Source organism: Tursiops truncatus, chromosome 12 (assembly GCF_011762595.2).
Source record: "Tursiops truncatus isolate mTurTru1 chromosome 12, mTurTru1.mat.Y, whole genome shotgun sequence".
NCBI classification, from domain to species: domain Eukaryota; kingdom Metazoa; phylum Chordata; class Mammalia; order Artiodactyla; family Delphinidae; genus Tursiops; species Tursiops truncatus.
The window spans coordinates 68,365,910-68,384,205 of record NC_047045.1 but is presented as its reverse complement, the minus strand read 5'-3'; the positions used below and the strand labels follow the sequence as shown (position 1 = coordinate 68,384,205).

General features: G+C 35.2%; 2 protein-coding genes across 6 annotated transcripts in view; one reads left to right on the top strand and one right to left on the bottom strand.

Annotated features, from left to right (window-relative positions):
- Positions 1-18,296, bottom strand: part of PEX3 (peroxisomal biogenesis factor 3) — a 36,615-nt gene that overhangs the window by 10,357 nt on the left and 7,962 nt on the right. For both annotated transcript variants that reach the window (XM_019951683.3, XM_019951682.3), the window contains exons 2-10: positions 17,794-17,925; positions 13,132-13,213; positions 6,912-6,955; positions 5,536-5,660; positions 5,162-5,228; positions 5,000-5,054; positions 4,302-4,470; positions 2,645-2,715; positions 414-536 (exon numbers count right to left, since the gene is read on the bottom strand). In XM_019951683.3, coding sequence (XP_019807242.1) covers positions 414-536; positions 2,645-2,715; positions 4,302-4,470; positions 5,000-5,054; positions 5,162-5,228; positions 5,536-5,660; positions 6,912-6,955; positions 13,132-13,213; positions 17,794-17,925 — 868 coding nt within the window. The remainder of the gene's footprint in view (positions 1-413; positions 537-2,644; positions 2,716-4,301; positions 4,471-4,999; positions 5,055-5,161; positions 5,229-5,535; positions 5,661-6,911; positions 6,956-13,131; positions 13,214-17,793; positions 17,926-18,296) is intronic.
- The window catches only part of FUCA2 (alpha-L-fucosidase 2), a 60,166-nt gene that overhangs the window by 36,177 nt on the left and 5,693 nt on the right, over positions 1-18,296 (top strand). The gene's annotated exons all lie outside the window — the stretch shown is intronic.

Below are 18,296 nucleotides of genomic sequence, written 5' to 3'. Positions count from 1 at the left end.
ACAAGAATGCTTGGCTGAATTATACAGGCTAGTTATGGCTTATAGTACTGGAATAATGTAAGAGAAAACATTAAAACTTAAATAATGTTTTCAGTTTTGTATTCTAAAGAGTGAAATCTAAAAAGCCCCAATAATTGAAATTTGGCCTATAGAAAAAATAGTTTCACAACTTAAGTACTTTATATAGTGGCAAAATTTTTGGAAGAAATGAAAGTTTTAATATTGAATACTGAAAGAGCTCCTCCTAATGAAGGAGTCATTGGTTGAACAGAGTTTAATTTGTTGAAAAAACAAACATTCAAATTTATCCTCTAAGATATTTTTGTTACCTGGAACAAAAAATAAACACATCCCAAAGCACTATTTTATTAGAACATTCTTTAGACTGATAACATTCTTTTATGTCTTCTTACCTATTCATGGAGTTACCGTGTTGCAGGTCCTGTTCAGTAGGTCGAAAGAACTCAGCCATATTGTCTAGCAGTCTACTAAATCCTCGGTTTAGACAGGTATTCAAAACTGTACTAAAATCTGGACTACACAAAATAAGAGGATAAGTTACTTTTCAGATTTTCAATCGAAAAGGAGACAAATTCAATAACGATGTGGTTACCTTTGACAACCACCAACATTTCTAGTCACAATTTAGTTTTTAGACTAAAACACTATAAAAATATATCAAGGAGTCAATCTTAAAAGTTAAGCATAAAAAGTGAGCTTATTATTTAGCACAACACAATGAGAATATTCATGCATTTTGCTAGATTTTCTTACATTAGGCAGCACTTTATAAGTGTATTTTTATAAATATCAATAAATAGTATTACTTCTCTTGCGGAAACACTTGAAGAGGAATCCTCTTATAGTCACAGGTTATTGGTTTGCCTTATATACTCTATCATATCATCCCAGTGAGACAGAATATTTTATTAACATGTACAACAGATGAGGAACTGGATACTTGAGGGATGAAGAAATCTGTCCAAAGGTTATGTAATTAGTAAATATGGGAGCCAGAATTTGAACCCAGGCCTTTTTGATCTTAAAGTTCAAGCTCTTTTTGTTACATCATGTCAGTACCTCACAAAAACTCTTTGATATAAAGAATAATATATGTATGCTATGAGAGTTAGAAACTGCCTAGTTGAACAGATTAGTTCTATCTTCGACATGTAGAAATCTCAATTCAACTCATGAGAGTGGAGGGCTAGGGCTATAAGTTTGGGAATTACTAACATACAGACAGTAAATTAGTAGGAGTATATAAAATTGCTTGGGGCAGCTGAGGATGAAATAAGAACAAATACCTGGGAAACACTAATATTTAAAGGAAAGGCAGGCATAGAGGAACCTAAGAAGAAATGATCTGAGAACTGAGAGAAAAATTAGATTTTTCATTGAAGCCATAAGAGAAAGGAATTTCAAGAAAGCCTTGATCACCAGTGTCAATTACTAGAGAAAGGCCAAGTAAGATGAGCATTACATGTTGACTGGATTTGGGAAAAGTTCACTGATGACCTTTTTCTAGAGCTTCATGGAGTGGTTTGAATAAGAAAAAAGTGGAGATTGCTACTGTAGAAAGTCAAGGGACTAGAACTTGATGAATTCAGATAGTAGAGTAGTAGCTGAGTTAACCTAAAAATTTGCTGATTTTCTTCAAGATTATGAAAAAATATTATAAACAAAGGATATAATTTGCCCAGAAAACAGAACTAGAAAAAAACTAGAAAAAATGATCTTAAATTATCTTTAGTTGAAAAGAAACTTTGATATTTTAATCACTTAAGATAAAGTGGATGGAACTGGTATTACCACTAAGATTTCACAATGATAGAACTACCTCAACGAGTGTTAAGTGGCTCAATCAAGGTTGACCAGATAGTAAATAGGACAGCCAACCTTGAATCTAGGTCCTCTCGTTTTCTAATGCATAATCTGATGCTTTTTCCATTTCTAACACTCTGGCTCTCTTCTGGGTAATTTAAAATAGTAATACTCAGTTTAGGGAGGATGTGAAATTTTTATCACTCAAAGATTTAGGAACATTATAGACTATCCTGAAAGCGTTAGGGGAAGTAGTTCTCAAAATTGAGTACAGGTGTGTGTGCATACACATTAGCATGTGTGTACATGTGTCTACACCTGAGGCCTAGCTGGAGCTGGCTAGCTTTGGCTGCCAAGAGCATCTTTTCCCAACTCTCCAAGTCAGCACTGAGTGACCTCAAGTTGGTAGTCAGCACTGCTGTGGCTACAATTTGTTTCTGGTCTTTTTTCTTTACAGGGCTGGTTGTTAACCATTTACCACTACACACTGAGCATATGAGAATCACCCTTGAAAGCCTTCCTCAAAATATAAATGCTAACTATCTTCCAGTTCCTTAACTAGTATATCAGAGTCTCTAGGCTAGGAAAGTAGGTGGGGGCAAGGCATGGGTCTCCTAAAAAAAAAATCTTTGCTTCCCTCCCCACCCTAATAAGAGGACCATTAGTTTAGGTAGGAAATCCTACTTAAGGCAGGGGAATAGATTTTAAATTTAATTTTAACAGAATATTATGTTGAACGTTGTTCAAAAAAAACTATAAAATGGTCATAAGTACATTCAAAAAAGAAACACATGCTTTCTGTTACATGCAGTATACATACCTTTCCAACATGTCTCTAGTTTCATTGAGTAGTTTAATAGTGGTAACATCTCTAGGAGAAAGCCCACAGGCCTGTGAAATTAAAAGGCCACATTTCAGGGTTTCAAATATTAGCACAGGGTTATGATGAAACAAATCATATTAATAAACTCAGGAGTTCAGGAAGCCTAAAAGTCTATGTTCTATCAACAATCAAAAAATGTTAAACTCAAAACACTATAAAGGTTCATGTGCACAGGTAAGCAGTATTTAGAACATGAGTCACAGTAAGATCTTTGTTTATCTGACCCCTCTTGGACACATTTCTAGAATATACTTACAAAGAAAAAAATAGCCTTTGAGGTTGCAGAGGCCAGGGATTTTTTTTCTGTGATTGTTAAGACTTTTTATCAGGATATGTATGTGTCTTTTCTCATCAATCTAGTTTAGTCTAAGGCTCTGTGTGTCCTTTCAATCTGAAGTTGCAGGTTTAAATTTAATTCAGGTAAGATTTGGTCTATCATCCCTCTCTTCATCCGTTCTTTTGAATCATTTTCTTTTTTAATTCCACTATTGAATTTTAAAATTTGGAAATTGCTTTATCATTCCAGAAAGCTTTTTAAATACTATTATTGCATCTCCTTGAGATTCTAATTTGTAAGTAAGTTTTCTCCTGTTTCTTTCATTAATTCTGTCAGGTCTGTTCTGCTCCTTCAATTTAGCCTCCATCCTGCAGTTCACAGGGTTTCCTCACATGGTTTGCTTTTTTTTTTGGCCTATTCATGAATGCAGGGTCTCTCAGTACCCACAAACATCTATCTCTGGGGTTTCTGGGCAAGGGGGAAACCGGCAGGCAATGAAAAACATGGCAGTCTTTGTTCTAACAGGACCTTTACGCTGAGGTATGGCATAGGGGCCTCTCTGGTCTAAGACTTCTCCAATTGTTAAGTGAGAGATATTCTTCTCTCAACGGCAAAGAATGGATGCAATCCACTTAGGTATAAAATTTTTAAAAAATGAGGTCTATAACATGTACTCTTTGGCATTTTTATTATTCTTAACCAATGAATAACTTAAATCACAACTGGCTGGGACACACCAGTGTATAGCAACACCATAGCTGATAAATGTTAGATTAGGCCTTCTTTGTTTCTCAACTGGATGACTCCTTCAGTCCATTCAGATACTGCCATCATTGATTCATCTTAAAAAGCAAATGTGATTGTGGTACTGGCTTGATTAGAATTTGAAATGGAAGTTCAGACTCTTTATCTTGGCACACAAAGCTCTTTAGGATCTTGCCCCAACTACCAGCTTTATCTTCTGTTACCTGACCTCATACAGAAATGCTCTAGCCAAAGGAACTGAATTTGTCTCCTGTGTTCCCCAGGTGTAATTAATACATCTTATTCATTTTATATCCCAATCATACTAGTGTCTGTCACATAACTAATATTCAATAAAATTCTGCTGAATATCTAAAGTTTTTTCTAACTAGAAGTCAGTTCCATTTACAGTTTGTTTTCTAAATTAATGAGGTTTTATTTAAATTACTGAAATACATGTCTTTCAATCACTTACCTTTCAAGAGACTCAGAAATCTAAATTTTAAGAGATAGTGAAAAAAACCTTAAAAAAAAAGAGTAATTCGTTTGGTTAAATGGTTATGAATGAAGCACCTGAACTGCTAATGGAGTTTCTTCATCTGGCATCATATAATGGCACAATAAAGATCTGGATCCATCGTTATTAATCCAAGAAGAAGATTTATGTTGCTCAACGAGATCTCTGATTTCTTTTAGTTTTTGCTCCAAGTCCAAAAGGGACAAAGAATGTTTAAGAGAAACACTAGAAACAGAGAAAAGGGAATTGGGATAAATTGAAACTATACAACACATCCTATACACACTCTTACCCTAACAGGTTACTACCTGAGATCCTGTTTCAACCAGTCAAACCTGAAACTGCTGACTGTGAAATCACTAGAGTAGATTAAGAAATCAGCTACCCGTTAAGGACCAAGAAAAATCTTGTTGCAGATTTCACAAGAAAATTCCCACTGTATGAACGGGAGTTAAAAGCCTCAGACACAGATTTTTAAAAGCAGGTTTTTTATCTCATGACCCAAATATCTCTGGTTTGTTTGGAAATCAATCAATAAACAATGAAACATTAAATCTTTTCCCTTAGTATGAAAAGGTTGATACTGATGAAGAAAATGGATTCCACAATGTAACACCGCAGGGCTGTGTCCATATTAGGTTAAGAGTTTCGCAGACCACCATTTGTCAAATCACTAGCTTCATTAGAACAATTCGAATTTTTCTTTTATTCATCAGAATCAGTAAGTCAGAAAAGCCAAAGCAAAATGCCTTACCTTCCTAAAATCTTCTGCACAGCTTGTTTAATGACAGTGATCAATTCTGTCAGGCCTATTAAAGCAAAAACAAACATAAAAGCGTTGTTGACTTTTTCAATTCCTCAATACTACGAATGAATGAATCAGAACTAGTTTACAGGTCACGAATAAGAATCTTACCATCTCCAAGGAGGTGTTGAATACTTGATAAATATTGCTGTTGGACATCTGGGGGGGCAAGAACTGTCTGTATAAAACAGAAATAAGGTACCCAATATTATTAGTAAATAATAATATTTTCATTATAACTTGAGCTGAGATTCTTTAGGACCTGGAACAACAGGAAAAATACTATTCTTTAACATAACAAAAAGCCTAGCTTCAAAATATGAAGAATAATAATGCTAAAAGTTTATAATCACATGAAATATAAAGATATTTATTCTATATGAATTATCATTCTATATGAATTATTTACCAAATAAATAATATTTGGTTAAATTTTGAACCTCTTGAAAGAAAGGGCAATATCTACTGAAGTCTATTAAACTTACGGTGCCATTTTTGCCAACTGCTGCATTATCCAGGTAAATATATCCACCAATTATGTTTAACTGGACTCGCAAAAGAACCACCAGCATGCAAGTACTGTACACAGCTACGATACTTCTTGTGAAACCTTTACAGAGAAAAGAAAACCACTTGGTACTAATTATTAAAATATAAACAAATGTGTAAAATCACAAACCATTCCTACAGTTATTTTTTCATAAGATGACTTTAAAAATACATTTGTAATTGTTTCAAGTACAAAAATATATCAATTCAAAACATTTCATAGTTTATCTGCTTAAAAAATGTTTATCGTAAATTAGGAATGATCTCTTAATTGAAACAATAACCAAAAAAAACAATAACGGATATATTCAGTGAAGGGTTATATATTATTAGCTTAGAAAGGAAAAAAAGAAAGGACTGGGAAGCATTAAGTGTTGCAGCCTCAGAACTCAGAGCTGTCCAGGGAGCTAGTCCTGAGCAAGAGAAGAGGGTTGAGCATGGAAGAGCTCCAGCTGTCAATGGCAGGTAAAAGAGGATAAAGGATAAGCCCGTTAAAGGGCTGGAGGAAGGTACACAAAGACAGGGAAACACCCAGAGACCCGGCTAGGACAGCGTGTTCAAAACAGAGGAGAGAGAAAAGTGTTGACTCTTGTGGAGGGGTCTAGTAGGATGAAAATGTCCAGTGGATTTAGCAACACAGAAGTTACTACTGATGCTTGAGACCTCTGCTTGGGTGGAGATACACGACTGGAAACCAGGCTCTAGTATGTCAAAGAGTGAGTAGGAGTGAAGAAGGAAAGACAGGGAATGTAGAAATCTTTTGTATTATACAATGGATGTGAGAAAGTACAATAGCTGAAAGGAAATACAGGGTAGTACAAAAGTTTAGTTCATTTTCAAATAGGCAAAGTTTAAGCATGATTCAGTTGATAAGGATTAGTTGAATGGATAGGAAAACACAGGAATAACTGACAGTATGAAGTTCTGAGACATGAAGATACATCTCTTCTAGGGCAGCTTTCTGCTACAAATTTTTATTGCTAATCAAAGTCTGCATACAATATCAAAGTAAAGTTACTATCTGGGTTGGAGTAAAAACTTCCTTCAAAGTATATATTGTAGATATCAGTACCTAATATGCATATATGTAGTCTAGGACAGGTTTACATATTATCATAACAATACCACCACCACCGCTAATATTTATTGAGTAGTTTCTATGACCATTGATCTACTTGCTTTATGAGAATTATTTAATCTGAAAAAAACTCTATGAGGTAGGTAAAGAAGAGTTACCCACATAATAGAGTACAAAAATTTCCCATTAAAAATATTTTAAGGCTGTGCTGTTGCACAGAATACGCAGGCTTACTTATTATCTTCAGATCCTCCCATATGTCTAGCTTGTTTGAAGGCCTAAAGAAAAATATCAGAAAATAATAATATAGGTAATCTAACAGAAAACTTTGAACTTTACAGCTCTATACTTAATTATATTTTATCACAGGATAACTGCAGAAAACAAAGCCCATAAAATATAGTAAAAACAACTGTAATTTCAGTAACTGATAATAACAACCATTTTCATAGTATCCTGGTGTATATCCTTCCAGTCTTTCTCCTCCTTCTGAGCATATGCATATTATAAAATCATACAGGAAAAGCAGGAATATTTATTTCTTTCCCTTATTTACTGTTTTATAAATAATGCAGTAGGTTCTATAACTCTTCAAAGGTAAGTAATGAAGTATTTTTTGTTTACAAGTATCATTACAAACACATGCATTTAAATGTGTGTTTGATGTGTTTCTACCCACTGTAGCTATTATCCTTACTGATGTTCAAACTGCCCATCTTTAACTATTGTGGGACTATTCAGGTTAGTTCCGAAGTCCTTTTGACACGACCCCTTTTAGTCTTTGACAACTTCCTTGCTCTCTGACATAAAAAGCTGTTCTGGGTTCATCTTGTTCAATTCTTGCTGCAAACCTGAAATCATCCATTTCTCTGAGAGTCCTGGTTCCTAGTAGTGGAAAATGGTAGTCTGAGACTTAATCCTTTGATTAAGGATGTTCATTGCTACTGGGTAGGTCATTATTTCTAAGCCTTTTCAGTAGACTAAGCTAGTAAATATCAATATATGTATGTATTTATTTATTTATATGAACATATATTCAAAGAGATAAAATACATCATGAATTCATATTGATACTTCTAATTCAAAATTAGGACCACTGGGTTTTTTAACAATCTCATTGTTCTTACATCTGTATTTCTTTTTGCTCACACTAGAAATCAGTGAAACTAACATAATTACTAATTTGCTTCATCCCTCACTCTATGGACAACAGTCTCAGAATAGCAATAGCAACAGTGAAAAGAGTTTAAGTTTTTTTTTTCAATTCTGTATGCTCTAAGAGTATATATCCCACTAAAAACACACAACCAAATTTCTATTTTTTTAATTAATTAATTAATTAATTTATGGCTGTGTTGGGTCTTTCTGTGCGAAGGCTTTCTCTAGTTGCGGCAAGTGGGGGCCACTCCTCATCGCGGTGCGCAGGCCTCTCACTATGGAGGCGTCTCTCGTTGTGGAGCACAGGCTCCAGATGCGCAGGCTCAGTAATTGTGGCTCACGGGGCTAGCTGCTCCGCGGCATGTGGGATCTTCCCAGACCAGGGCTCGAACCCGTGTCCCCTGCATTGGCAGGCAGATTCTCAACCACTGCGCCACCAGGGAAGCCCTCAAATTTCTATTTTAAAGTCACTTGGCATAGCTTCTCTTTTTGTGATTACAACACCAACTAGATACGCATTTGGGTTAATTTCATTTATTTTACTATTACTTTATAAACATTGCTTTTTAAACACTAAACATAGTTTTATAAATATGTAAAATATTTATATGGTTCCAAACTCAAATTTATACAACACAGTATATTCAAAGAAGTCCATTCCTACCCACCTTTATTCTTTTTCTTCTTCATAGGTAACTATTAAAAAAATATACTTTAACTTCCCATTGTTTTCCTTTATATAGGCAAATATGTATATATATTCATATCTGCCCCCTTAGATAAATGGTGGCATTCTATACACATTTTCCTTTATCTTTTAAAAAAATATAACAATATATCCTGGGGATCATTCCATAATAGTATAGAGATAGTAGCCATCGTTGTTTTTTTTTTTAAAAAAACCATGGCATAGTACTCCACTCACTGTGTGTGTATACTATGTGGATGAAGTTCAGGGCTTTTCAAATCACCTTTGTGGTAGGACCAGGTATTTTTCTTATTTCTAATCTGTCACAGATGAACAGTTTGGTAAAATAAAATAAAAATGAATTACTAGAAAAGTCAAATTAAAAAACCACAAAGATACAAAAAATACAATCCCATATTCTTTATAATTATAATCAGACAATGAGTTACCATTACAGTTGTGGGATATTACTAGCTTCTTATCTTTCTTTGGCACTGGAGAGACTGTAGAGCTTCAGGTGTCCCTTTCCTAGATGGCACAAGTGTGGTAGATATATGGAGAAAATCCTACCAGGCCCTGATGCAACCTTACGCTACTGTTCAGGCCTTGTGGCAGAACACCATATTTTAGTCCCATATTAAACTGGGAATCAACCACAATTCAAGGGTTAGGTATTTTAATGCAAGTAAATCACTTCTTTTGAATGTTATCTAAGATAAATTTCAAAGTGATTCTTATAGAAATTCTAAATGAAACAAGATAAGAAAACAGTGGTTCCAAAATTTTAACACAGGAAGTGCTCAACAGCAGCAGGCTGTGGAAGGGCAAACTAGGGTGTCTGTCTGGAAACTGTACTTACTGGGCATGATTTTGGTGGGACAGGACCGAATTATAGCCATGCAGGACATTTCTTCATGTTGACATTCACCACTATCAGACTTAAAAGTAGATTTAATTGAGTTATGAGACCTAATGTACAGCACGGTGAATACAGTTGATAATAATGCTTTCGTATACTTGAAATTTCCTGAGAATAGATGTTAAGTGTTCTCACCACACACCAAAAAAATGGTAACTACATGAGGTGATGGATATGTTAATTAGCTTGACTGTGGTAATCACTTTTAATATATACATTTACAAAAAATGAAAAAAAAAAATTCACCTTATCTGTTTTAAAGATTCTGATTCCAGACCTATGTAGAACAGAGGAAAGTACTTTCTAGGCCAAGATTCCTTTCAAATGATTTGTCTGATGAAAACCAACTTCAAGTTAAATACAATCAGACTCTTTAATATTACCAAAATATGTTTAAGAATTAAACTAATCCTTTCAAAGTGTTCTACCTGTCTTGTGATGAAGGATGTTTAAGATCCTTTGCCATTGAAACTACACTGCCATTATCAATCATCAATAAGAATGCCAAATATTAAAGGCAGTGTTGTTTATTTGCTACTATAAAACTGATAAAATAAGACTATCAAACCTTTCATTTATTTCTGATTAGTTATTATCACAATTAGTTCAAGGAGAAAATTAACTTGCTTGACAGGCTTATATGAGGCCGGAGTTGATTGAAAACCAATACAAAAGCAGTCATAAGATTGGAGGCCTTACTTTAATCACACTTTGTAAGGGCTCAAGCGTCTCTTTATGCAAATACTTCTCAAATGGACATTCTCCCCTCCCCCAGCCCCCAAACTGCAAATAGTAATTTCAAATCAAAAGAAAGGAAAGAAAAAATAACACAGAGATGTTTAAAGAGGAAACAGGCAATGAGGAGAACTGTTGTGCATCTTACCCTTCCAAGAATTTAAAAAATTCTCCTGTGTTATAAAGAGAAGAGGGCTCACGCCTTTTCTTTAAAGCTATCCAGGATTACCCATCATTAATCTCTTTGCTCTCTAGCCTCCCACATTTTCTCCCACATTTTGCTTTTACTTTTTACCACAGACTAACCATAGTATGTCTTGAATTATGACAATTTATTTCATCTAATTCCTCCTTTGGATGACAAAGTCTTAGAGAGAAAGAGACCTTATCTTAATTATCTTAAATCCTCCAAAACACAGGGAATGTAGGGCCTTACGGGAAACAGGGTTACCAAGAAAGAATCCCACTTATGTTTAATGTGTGTGTTTCTGTGTTGCTTTTATAAAAGTGTATTCACTTATTTCATTTGTCTTGCCTTCTCAGTAAGACTAAAACTTAAGGCAATTAAAATTTATTTTTCTATATGTTTCTTCTTTATATAATCACATGAACTAATTTATAAACCAAACCTTACATCCATAAGTAGTAGTAAAAGTGTGTCAGCCTCTAAGAATCATGAAACTAAGGAAAAAATTCTTATCACTAGCATTATACTTTAATCAGATTAAAAAACCTGATCAGTTGGTTGAATGAGGGAATATCTAGGTTATGCCTTTTTTAAAGTAGTTTTCTTTAGGGACTGTCATCATGTTGTTGAAGTGCAGAGTTGTAACTTTGCGTGGATTATGGACAGTCAATAATATGTATTTAAAAGCTGCACTATTGCAAAACGGGTGTATTATCCAGGTACTCATACATTTTTCTTTTACTGTTACTTGATTTTTATTTATTTTTTTAAAATCTATTTTTATTGTTGGCTGCGTTGGGTCTTAGCTGCAGCATGTGGAATCTTTTGTTGCAGTGCGTGGGCTCTTTGTTGTGGCGTGTGTGTGGGCTTTCTCTCTAGTTGTGGCGCGCAGTCTCAGTAGTTGTGGTGTGCAGGCTCAGTAGTTGCGACGCGCAGGCTTAGTTGCCCCATGGCGTGTGGGATCTTAGCTCGCTGACCAGGGATTGAACCTGCATCCCCTGTGTTGGAAGACGGATTCTTAACCACTGGACCACCAGGGAAGTCCCTGTTACTTGATTTTTAAACTTTGTTTTAGCCACTTAAAAACTGTTACGACACAATTTGCTTCAAATCCATTCCAAGTTGTATATTTGTTTTCTAATAAAAAAATTACAATTTATACCCCCATCCAAAAAAAGTACACAAACCAACTGTATATAAATTCACTGTTATTTTGGGAGGTATTGTCTGACCACAGAAAATGTCTTCAAAGAAATTTTCCAGCTTGCTGCGTAACCTGCCTGAGCACTAAATTCCTATCTGCAAAATGGAGTTAATAATATCTGCCTCAGAAGCAACCTAAGTGTCCATAGACAGATGAATGGATAAAGGAGATGTGGCACATATATACAATGGAATATTACTCAGCCATAAAAAGAAACGAAATTGGGTCATTTGTAGTGAGGTGGATGGACCTAGAGTCTGTCATACAGAGTGAAGTAAGTCAGAAAGAGAAAAACAAATACTGTATGCTAACACATATATATGGAATTTAAAGAAAAAAATGGTTATGAAGAACATAGGGGCAGGACAGGAATAAAGATGCAGATGCAGAGAATGGACTTGAGGACACGGGGAGGAGGAAGGGTAAGCTGGGACGAAGTGAGAGAGTGGCATGGACATATATACACTACCAAATGTAAAATAGATAGCTAGTGGGAAGCAGCCGCATAGCACAGGGAGATCAGCTCGGTGCTTTGTGACCACCTAGAGGGGTGGGATAGGGAGGGTGGGAGGGAGACGCAAGAGGGAGGAGATATGGGGATATATGTATATGTATAGCTGATTCACTTTGTTATAAAGCAGAAACTAACACACCATTGTAAAGCAATTATACTCCAATAAAGATGTTAAAAAAAAAATCTGCCTCACAAGGATACTGTGGAAATTAAATGGGAGTAATGTATCTAGCACTGGGCCTGGCACAAAGAGACACCCCAGAAAGAGCACTTTCTTTCCCCTGACTACTGGAGAATGATTACAAGGAAAATGAATATCTTTCGATAAGGCCACAATGATTAAAATATATTTAGTGAAACCATTCCCCTCCACCCCCCTTCTTGTTCATTAAAAGAAGCCATTTCCTTCTGGAAGTCTTCTCAAACTAACACAGCATCACACTAAATTACAATACTCCAATACACACTACTCTCCACATACAAGGTCCTATGTATGAAAGTGCTTTGTACACAGTACACTGTCATGGTAAGATAAATTATCATTATCATATGTTCATGTTATATTTGTACTTCATTTTGTTAATGATATAAAATGTCAGTTCATATGCTTTAGTTATTTAAAATGTATGTTCACATGCTTTAGCTAGTACGCTGTAAACTCTTTAAGAATATTAAAGAGTTAATATTTAATATTTAACATTACTGTCGCTTCACAACATCTGGTTCAGGAACACATTCCCTAAGTACTCCATAATTAAATTTCTGAAAAAGTGTCAGAGTGACAGAAGATCTCTTCATATGAAAACCAGAATACATACAAATATTGTCACCCTAAATACTTTGCACACCAAGGTAGAACATAAATAAATGGACAAAATATTAATTAAATGATATCGTAAGTAAATATTTTTTTCTAAATGAGCTTATTTATTATAAGCTCTAAATAGAAAGAAAAATAAGAAAACAAAGACTTTTGAAAAGTATTTCAGTTACATTCTATAAATTTTCAGTGCAATGTATACATGAGAATGGCTGTAACTTGCATTTACCTGTTTTTTAGCAGAGCTGTAAGGCTCTCAGAATTGAGTTGCTGCATTAAGGCCTCTCTCAGTGTTGGAAGCATGGACAGCACTATAATACAAACAGAAAATTAAAAAGGTCACAAGTGATAGGACTGCCTTCACTGAGAAGTGCACATTGTTTTAGGCTATATGACAGGACTAGCAACTATCAAGGGTTGGTAAGGAAGGTCAGGGCTTTCAAATTATTATTAAGAATAAAAACCAGTTACATACTAATAAATCATTTATCTGCTCATGTGAAGCAAAATTATGCATATACATGTGATGATCATAGTGATGCAAACAAGTACACGTAGAAGAAAGAATGGGAAGAATTATTACCAAATGTTAACAGTGTTGGTCTTTGGGCTACAGACTATGGATAATTCTTTTTTTTTTTTCCAGATCTTTTACAATAAATGTTTATTTCTGATTCAATAAAATGATCTTTTGTCTTTAGCTATACTTCTTGCTTCACATTTTATTTCTAATTTTAGAAAACATTTATTTCTTAACTACTACAAAGCAACAGGCATTTGTTACGACCTAGACAAAAGTGCATCAGGCTAGGGATTAAGAGCTGCCGAGTTGTAGTTTTGGTTTTGACAATGGCTATTGTTCGAATACCAACATGAAGATACAATAAGATATAATACTCTATGGAAAAAAAGACTGCATGTAATTTACGGGAGTTATTTATTTATGGCTCTATGCATGGTATAAGAAATGTTGGTGAAATGTACATACATAAATGTAAAAACTACTAAAGTAGTGACAACAAAATGAAAAAATATCAAGAGATTACAAATGCCATATTCTAAAAGGGAAAACTTTAGTGTATGATTTTTACTTCTTGACAAGGCAAGATATTAATGACAAGATCCATGTTATTTTTTTTCAATAGAAAATTCAGCTTTTAACCTACTCTAAACATTTATTTCAGTGCTGCATTGTGTAGCTTCAGCACATTTCCTCAAGATACATGATTAAATCACCTAAGTTGTTTAGACCACTAACTAAAGTAGCAGCTCAGTCAATGTAAAACGTGGTTTCTCTTTTAGTGTCCGTGGTATGTATATCTAGCCTAAACACGGTATTTTATCTTACCAAGAAAAAGCAACACTAGAGTCCTAAATTCAGAAAAAGTAGTAGGGAACTTTAAAGATTATGTGGTATGACAACATGATTTAAGAGGAATCTCTTCAATAATTCTCCTGAGAGATAAGAGCTTCTGACTTTCCACTTCAGCATACTCAATCAAAGACAAGGCTATTCTTCTCTTCTAGCCATCTGTACTAACACTGAACAAATATGTTTCTGTATTGAGTTGAATACAGCTTTCATGTCTTGCTTTAGCCACCTGGTCTCCATGATAAACACCCCCAGTCCAACCACAAATCACAGGACAACCCTTCACCAGCCTTGAATCTGTGTGACCCTGAGCAAATTATTTAACTTCTCTGTGCCTCAGTTTCCTCATCTGTAAACTGGGGATGACAGTGGATCTACCTTACAAGACTGTTGTAAGGATTAAGGATAAAAGGCATTAGAACAGTGCTTCTTTACACATGGAAATGCTCAGCAAGTGTTAGCTCTTTTTATTATTATCCTTACTTGGCTTCTTCTGACACATGCCAGTTTGTATCTTCTTAACATGTGACAGGCAGAAATGGACCTCTGCTCTGACTACCACAGAGCATGTTATAACTACCTTTGAGCTGAACCACAGACTTTATTACTTCAGTCTAAGATTAAATTAGTATTTCCAGAAGTCACATCATACTCTGGTTCATAACAAGCTTATGTTCAACTAGAATTCCCAATCTTTCCTCATACCTCCTGTTTTTAAGCAAGCTTGGATAATTCTGTATCAGTACAATTGACTTTTAATGCAGAACAATTCTTTTATCCCAGTCTAGCACTTAAACGGGACTAGACTATTTTGCATCCCAAAACTTCATTTGTGGTGTCAGTTATGCATCCAAGCGTTGTGTCATGTGTAAATTTAATAAGCACTTCTCCCAAATCTTTAGTAAAATCATGAAGACGGTAGAGACAATGGGCAGGGCACAGAAGCATTCCATTAGATACTATCTTTCAAGTTGGGGCCAACTTCTTGGGTTAAAAAACTGATTATATTTACCTAAAAGTACTAAATTTTTCTAGTATGTCCATTACATCTTATTCAAAAGAATAGAAATTTAATTATATGATTTGTAACCCCATTATCAATACATATCAGAAAGCTAATCTGGAAATCTTTTCAGTGAACCTATACTTTGGCTCTTAGTGGGCACCATATTTTAGTTCTAACTGCCTGTATCAGCTATGCATTCATCTGAGGGGTGTGATGGTCATGGAAATGTGCCGCTCGCATCTTCTGCTGGGAGGAGCATAATTAGCTGTCAGCTCCAGCTGCCACCCCTCTGGATCTACACCGCTCTCAGCCAATGACAGTGCTTGGTGGGGATACTAAAGCAGGCCCGATCCTGAGGGACTCCTCTACCAGGGAACTTAGCCTTGAGGACTCCCGACTGGCCTGCCAAAACTTTCTTAAAACCGTGCTGTACTCAGAGACTCTTCTTACCTAACCCTCCTTCCTCTGCCCATTCTATTCACAACTATCAGACCTGTATGGTGGTCTAAAGGCTTTCCTTGCTTACTTCTCCTCCCTCCTCTTTATTCTGCATGGGTGTTCCCCCCAGTCAGTCTCCTGCACATCTAATCCCATCTTAGCTGTGCTTCCCAGAGCACCTAAACTGACACAAGGGTCCATGTCAAACTAAGATGTATTTTGAGATCCCAGAAGTCAGCATTTTTCATTTTTTGAAAATTTGAGTAATAACTGGAAATGAACTGTTCTTAAACTAGTGGTTAACAGTGGGGAGAGGGAAGGGGCAGGGGCAGTACAGGGGTAGGAAAAAAAAAGGATTATTTTGGGATTATATGAAATCATGTATGTGAAACTTTTGAAAACTGTAAAGCACTAAAGAATTTTTCATTCAATTAAACAAAAAGAAAAGAAAAAAAAGAAATGGACTGCTCTTATTCTTTAAAAATTCATTAAAATGTCCTTGGTAGTACCACGATATTGAATGCTAAATATTGATTTAAAGAATTGTGTAATTTTTAAAAAGTTATGTTACTGAGTATTTGTTATGTACCAAGCACTTTATATGAATTACTGCATTCTCATAAAACAATTATGAAGTGGGTTTTATGATGATCATTTTATAGAGGAAAGAACTAGATTTAGATTTGCCCAAAGACACACAGATATTACAAGGCAAAACTAGGAACGGAACCAGATCTGCCTCACCCTTGAGCCTGTGCTCGCTCTTACTGTACCTTATCTGAGTTGCCATTTTACACAGCATTTATGATTAATTTTTGCTTTATAGATTGAAGTATTATTATTTCAAACATTAAAAATCATGGGACTTCCCTGGCAGTCCAGTGGTTAAGACTCTGTGCTCCCAATGCAGGGGGCACGTGTTCAATCCCAGGTAGGGGAACTAAGATCCCGCATGCCGCACGGCACAGACAAAAAAAAAAAAAATCATACTCCAGCTGAAATGCAATGTGTCTCTTAACCTTCTTAATCCCAGCCTCTTTATCAAATGAGACTGAACTAAAAACAAAGTTCTTCCAACCTTGAAAAAATATTCTACTTTTAAAATTGAACAAAGAGAACCTACCTTTATAAATTTTTTTCTAAGTTAATTGTTCTTGAAAGAAATGGTAGAAAAGCATTAAGCTTCAAACAATAACAAAGAAAAACAAGTTTGACACGGATTTGAGAACTAATTCTTCAAGGAGTTATGCCAATTATAACGTAACACCTTGTTTTCTTCAAATATGGGCAGCTGATTTTGTTATAGCATCCTCCCAGTAGGTTTCTAGCTCTGGAGATTAAATTATTACCACTGATTAACACTGAGTGTATACTATTGTGTTAGACTTACAGGTCTCTAGGTGCCTTGTTAATGTAAGAAATTCTTTACTATGACATAAATGGCCCAATGGCATCAGGCCCACTCCTGCAGCCCTGTCTCCTATCACTCTTCTTCCATTGCTCATGCTACTCTAACTACACAGCCTTTTTCGCTATTTCTCAAATATGCCAAGCTTGTTCCCACCACAGGCATTTTGTATGGCTCCCTCCATTGTACCATTTAATTTCTCCTCAAATGTCACTTCCTTAAAGAGGTCTGACTCCTGGTTGCCCCACCTTAAAGAGCACCCCACCGCTCACACAGCTCATTCTCTTGTAAGCAGTCATCACTGCCTAAAGTCATTTATCTGTTGTTTATCATCTTCTTCTCTCACTAGTGAATAAACTCTGAAGGTCAGGTTTTTGTTTTTTCACAAAATTGACCAAATTGTTCACCTTCTGTTTCCCCAGTGCTGAGTACTGTTGAGTATTTGCTGAATGAATAAATAAAATGAATGAACAAGCATCCATGTTGCATATTAATTTACACTGATTTTCCAAATCCACATTAAATGATGTATTTCAGTTAAATCATGTAAATAATTGCTAGATTTAGCATTTTTGCCTTTTCCTCTAACTTTGGTCCTGGAGGTATGCAAATTAATATAAATCATCAAGCAACTTTATACATGTATAAATAGTTCTCTTTGTCTTACCTGTCATATTGCAAGTCCTCTGGTTACTTTCAAAATGATATTGTCGTCGCGCTTGGGCAATGTATTCTGCAGCCTCCCTTTCTTGTATTTCTCTGATTTTCTTCTGTCCATATTTCCCCAGGATATATATTCCTAAAATTATTTTTTAAAACAAGTTAGTATATTAATGCAGTTAATTAGAGTATTAAAAATTCTAAACAGTATTTTTAACCCACTTTATCCAAATATGAGGCTTATATTAGTGAAAAGCTAAAAATTACAACTTTTAAGAACCTAAATTAAAGAACTGTATAAGAATTGCAACCTGAAGAGAAGGAAAAGGAGACTGGCATTTTAAAAGCCAATGATAGATGGGTACATAAAGACTAGGTCTAAAGAAACAGAAAGGAATTAAATCTACAAAGTCAGGCAATGCCTTTAATAGTGAACTGGAGATATTCTAAATGTCCAGCAAAAGGGAACTGTTTAAATACATTATGGTCTAGCCATACAATGGACTCTTA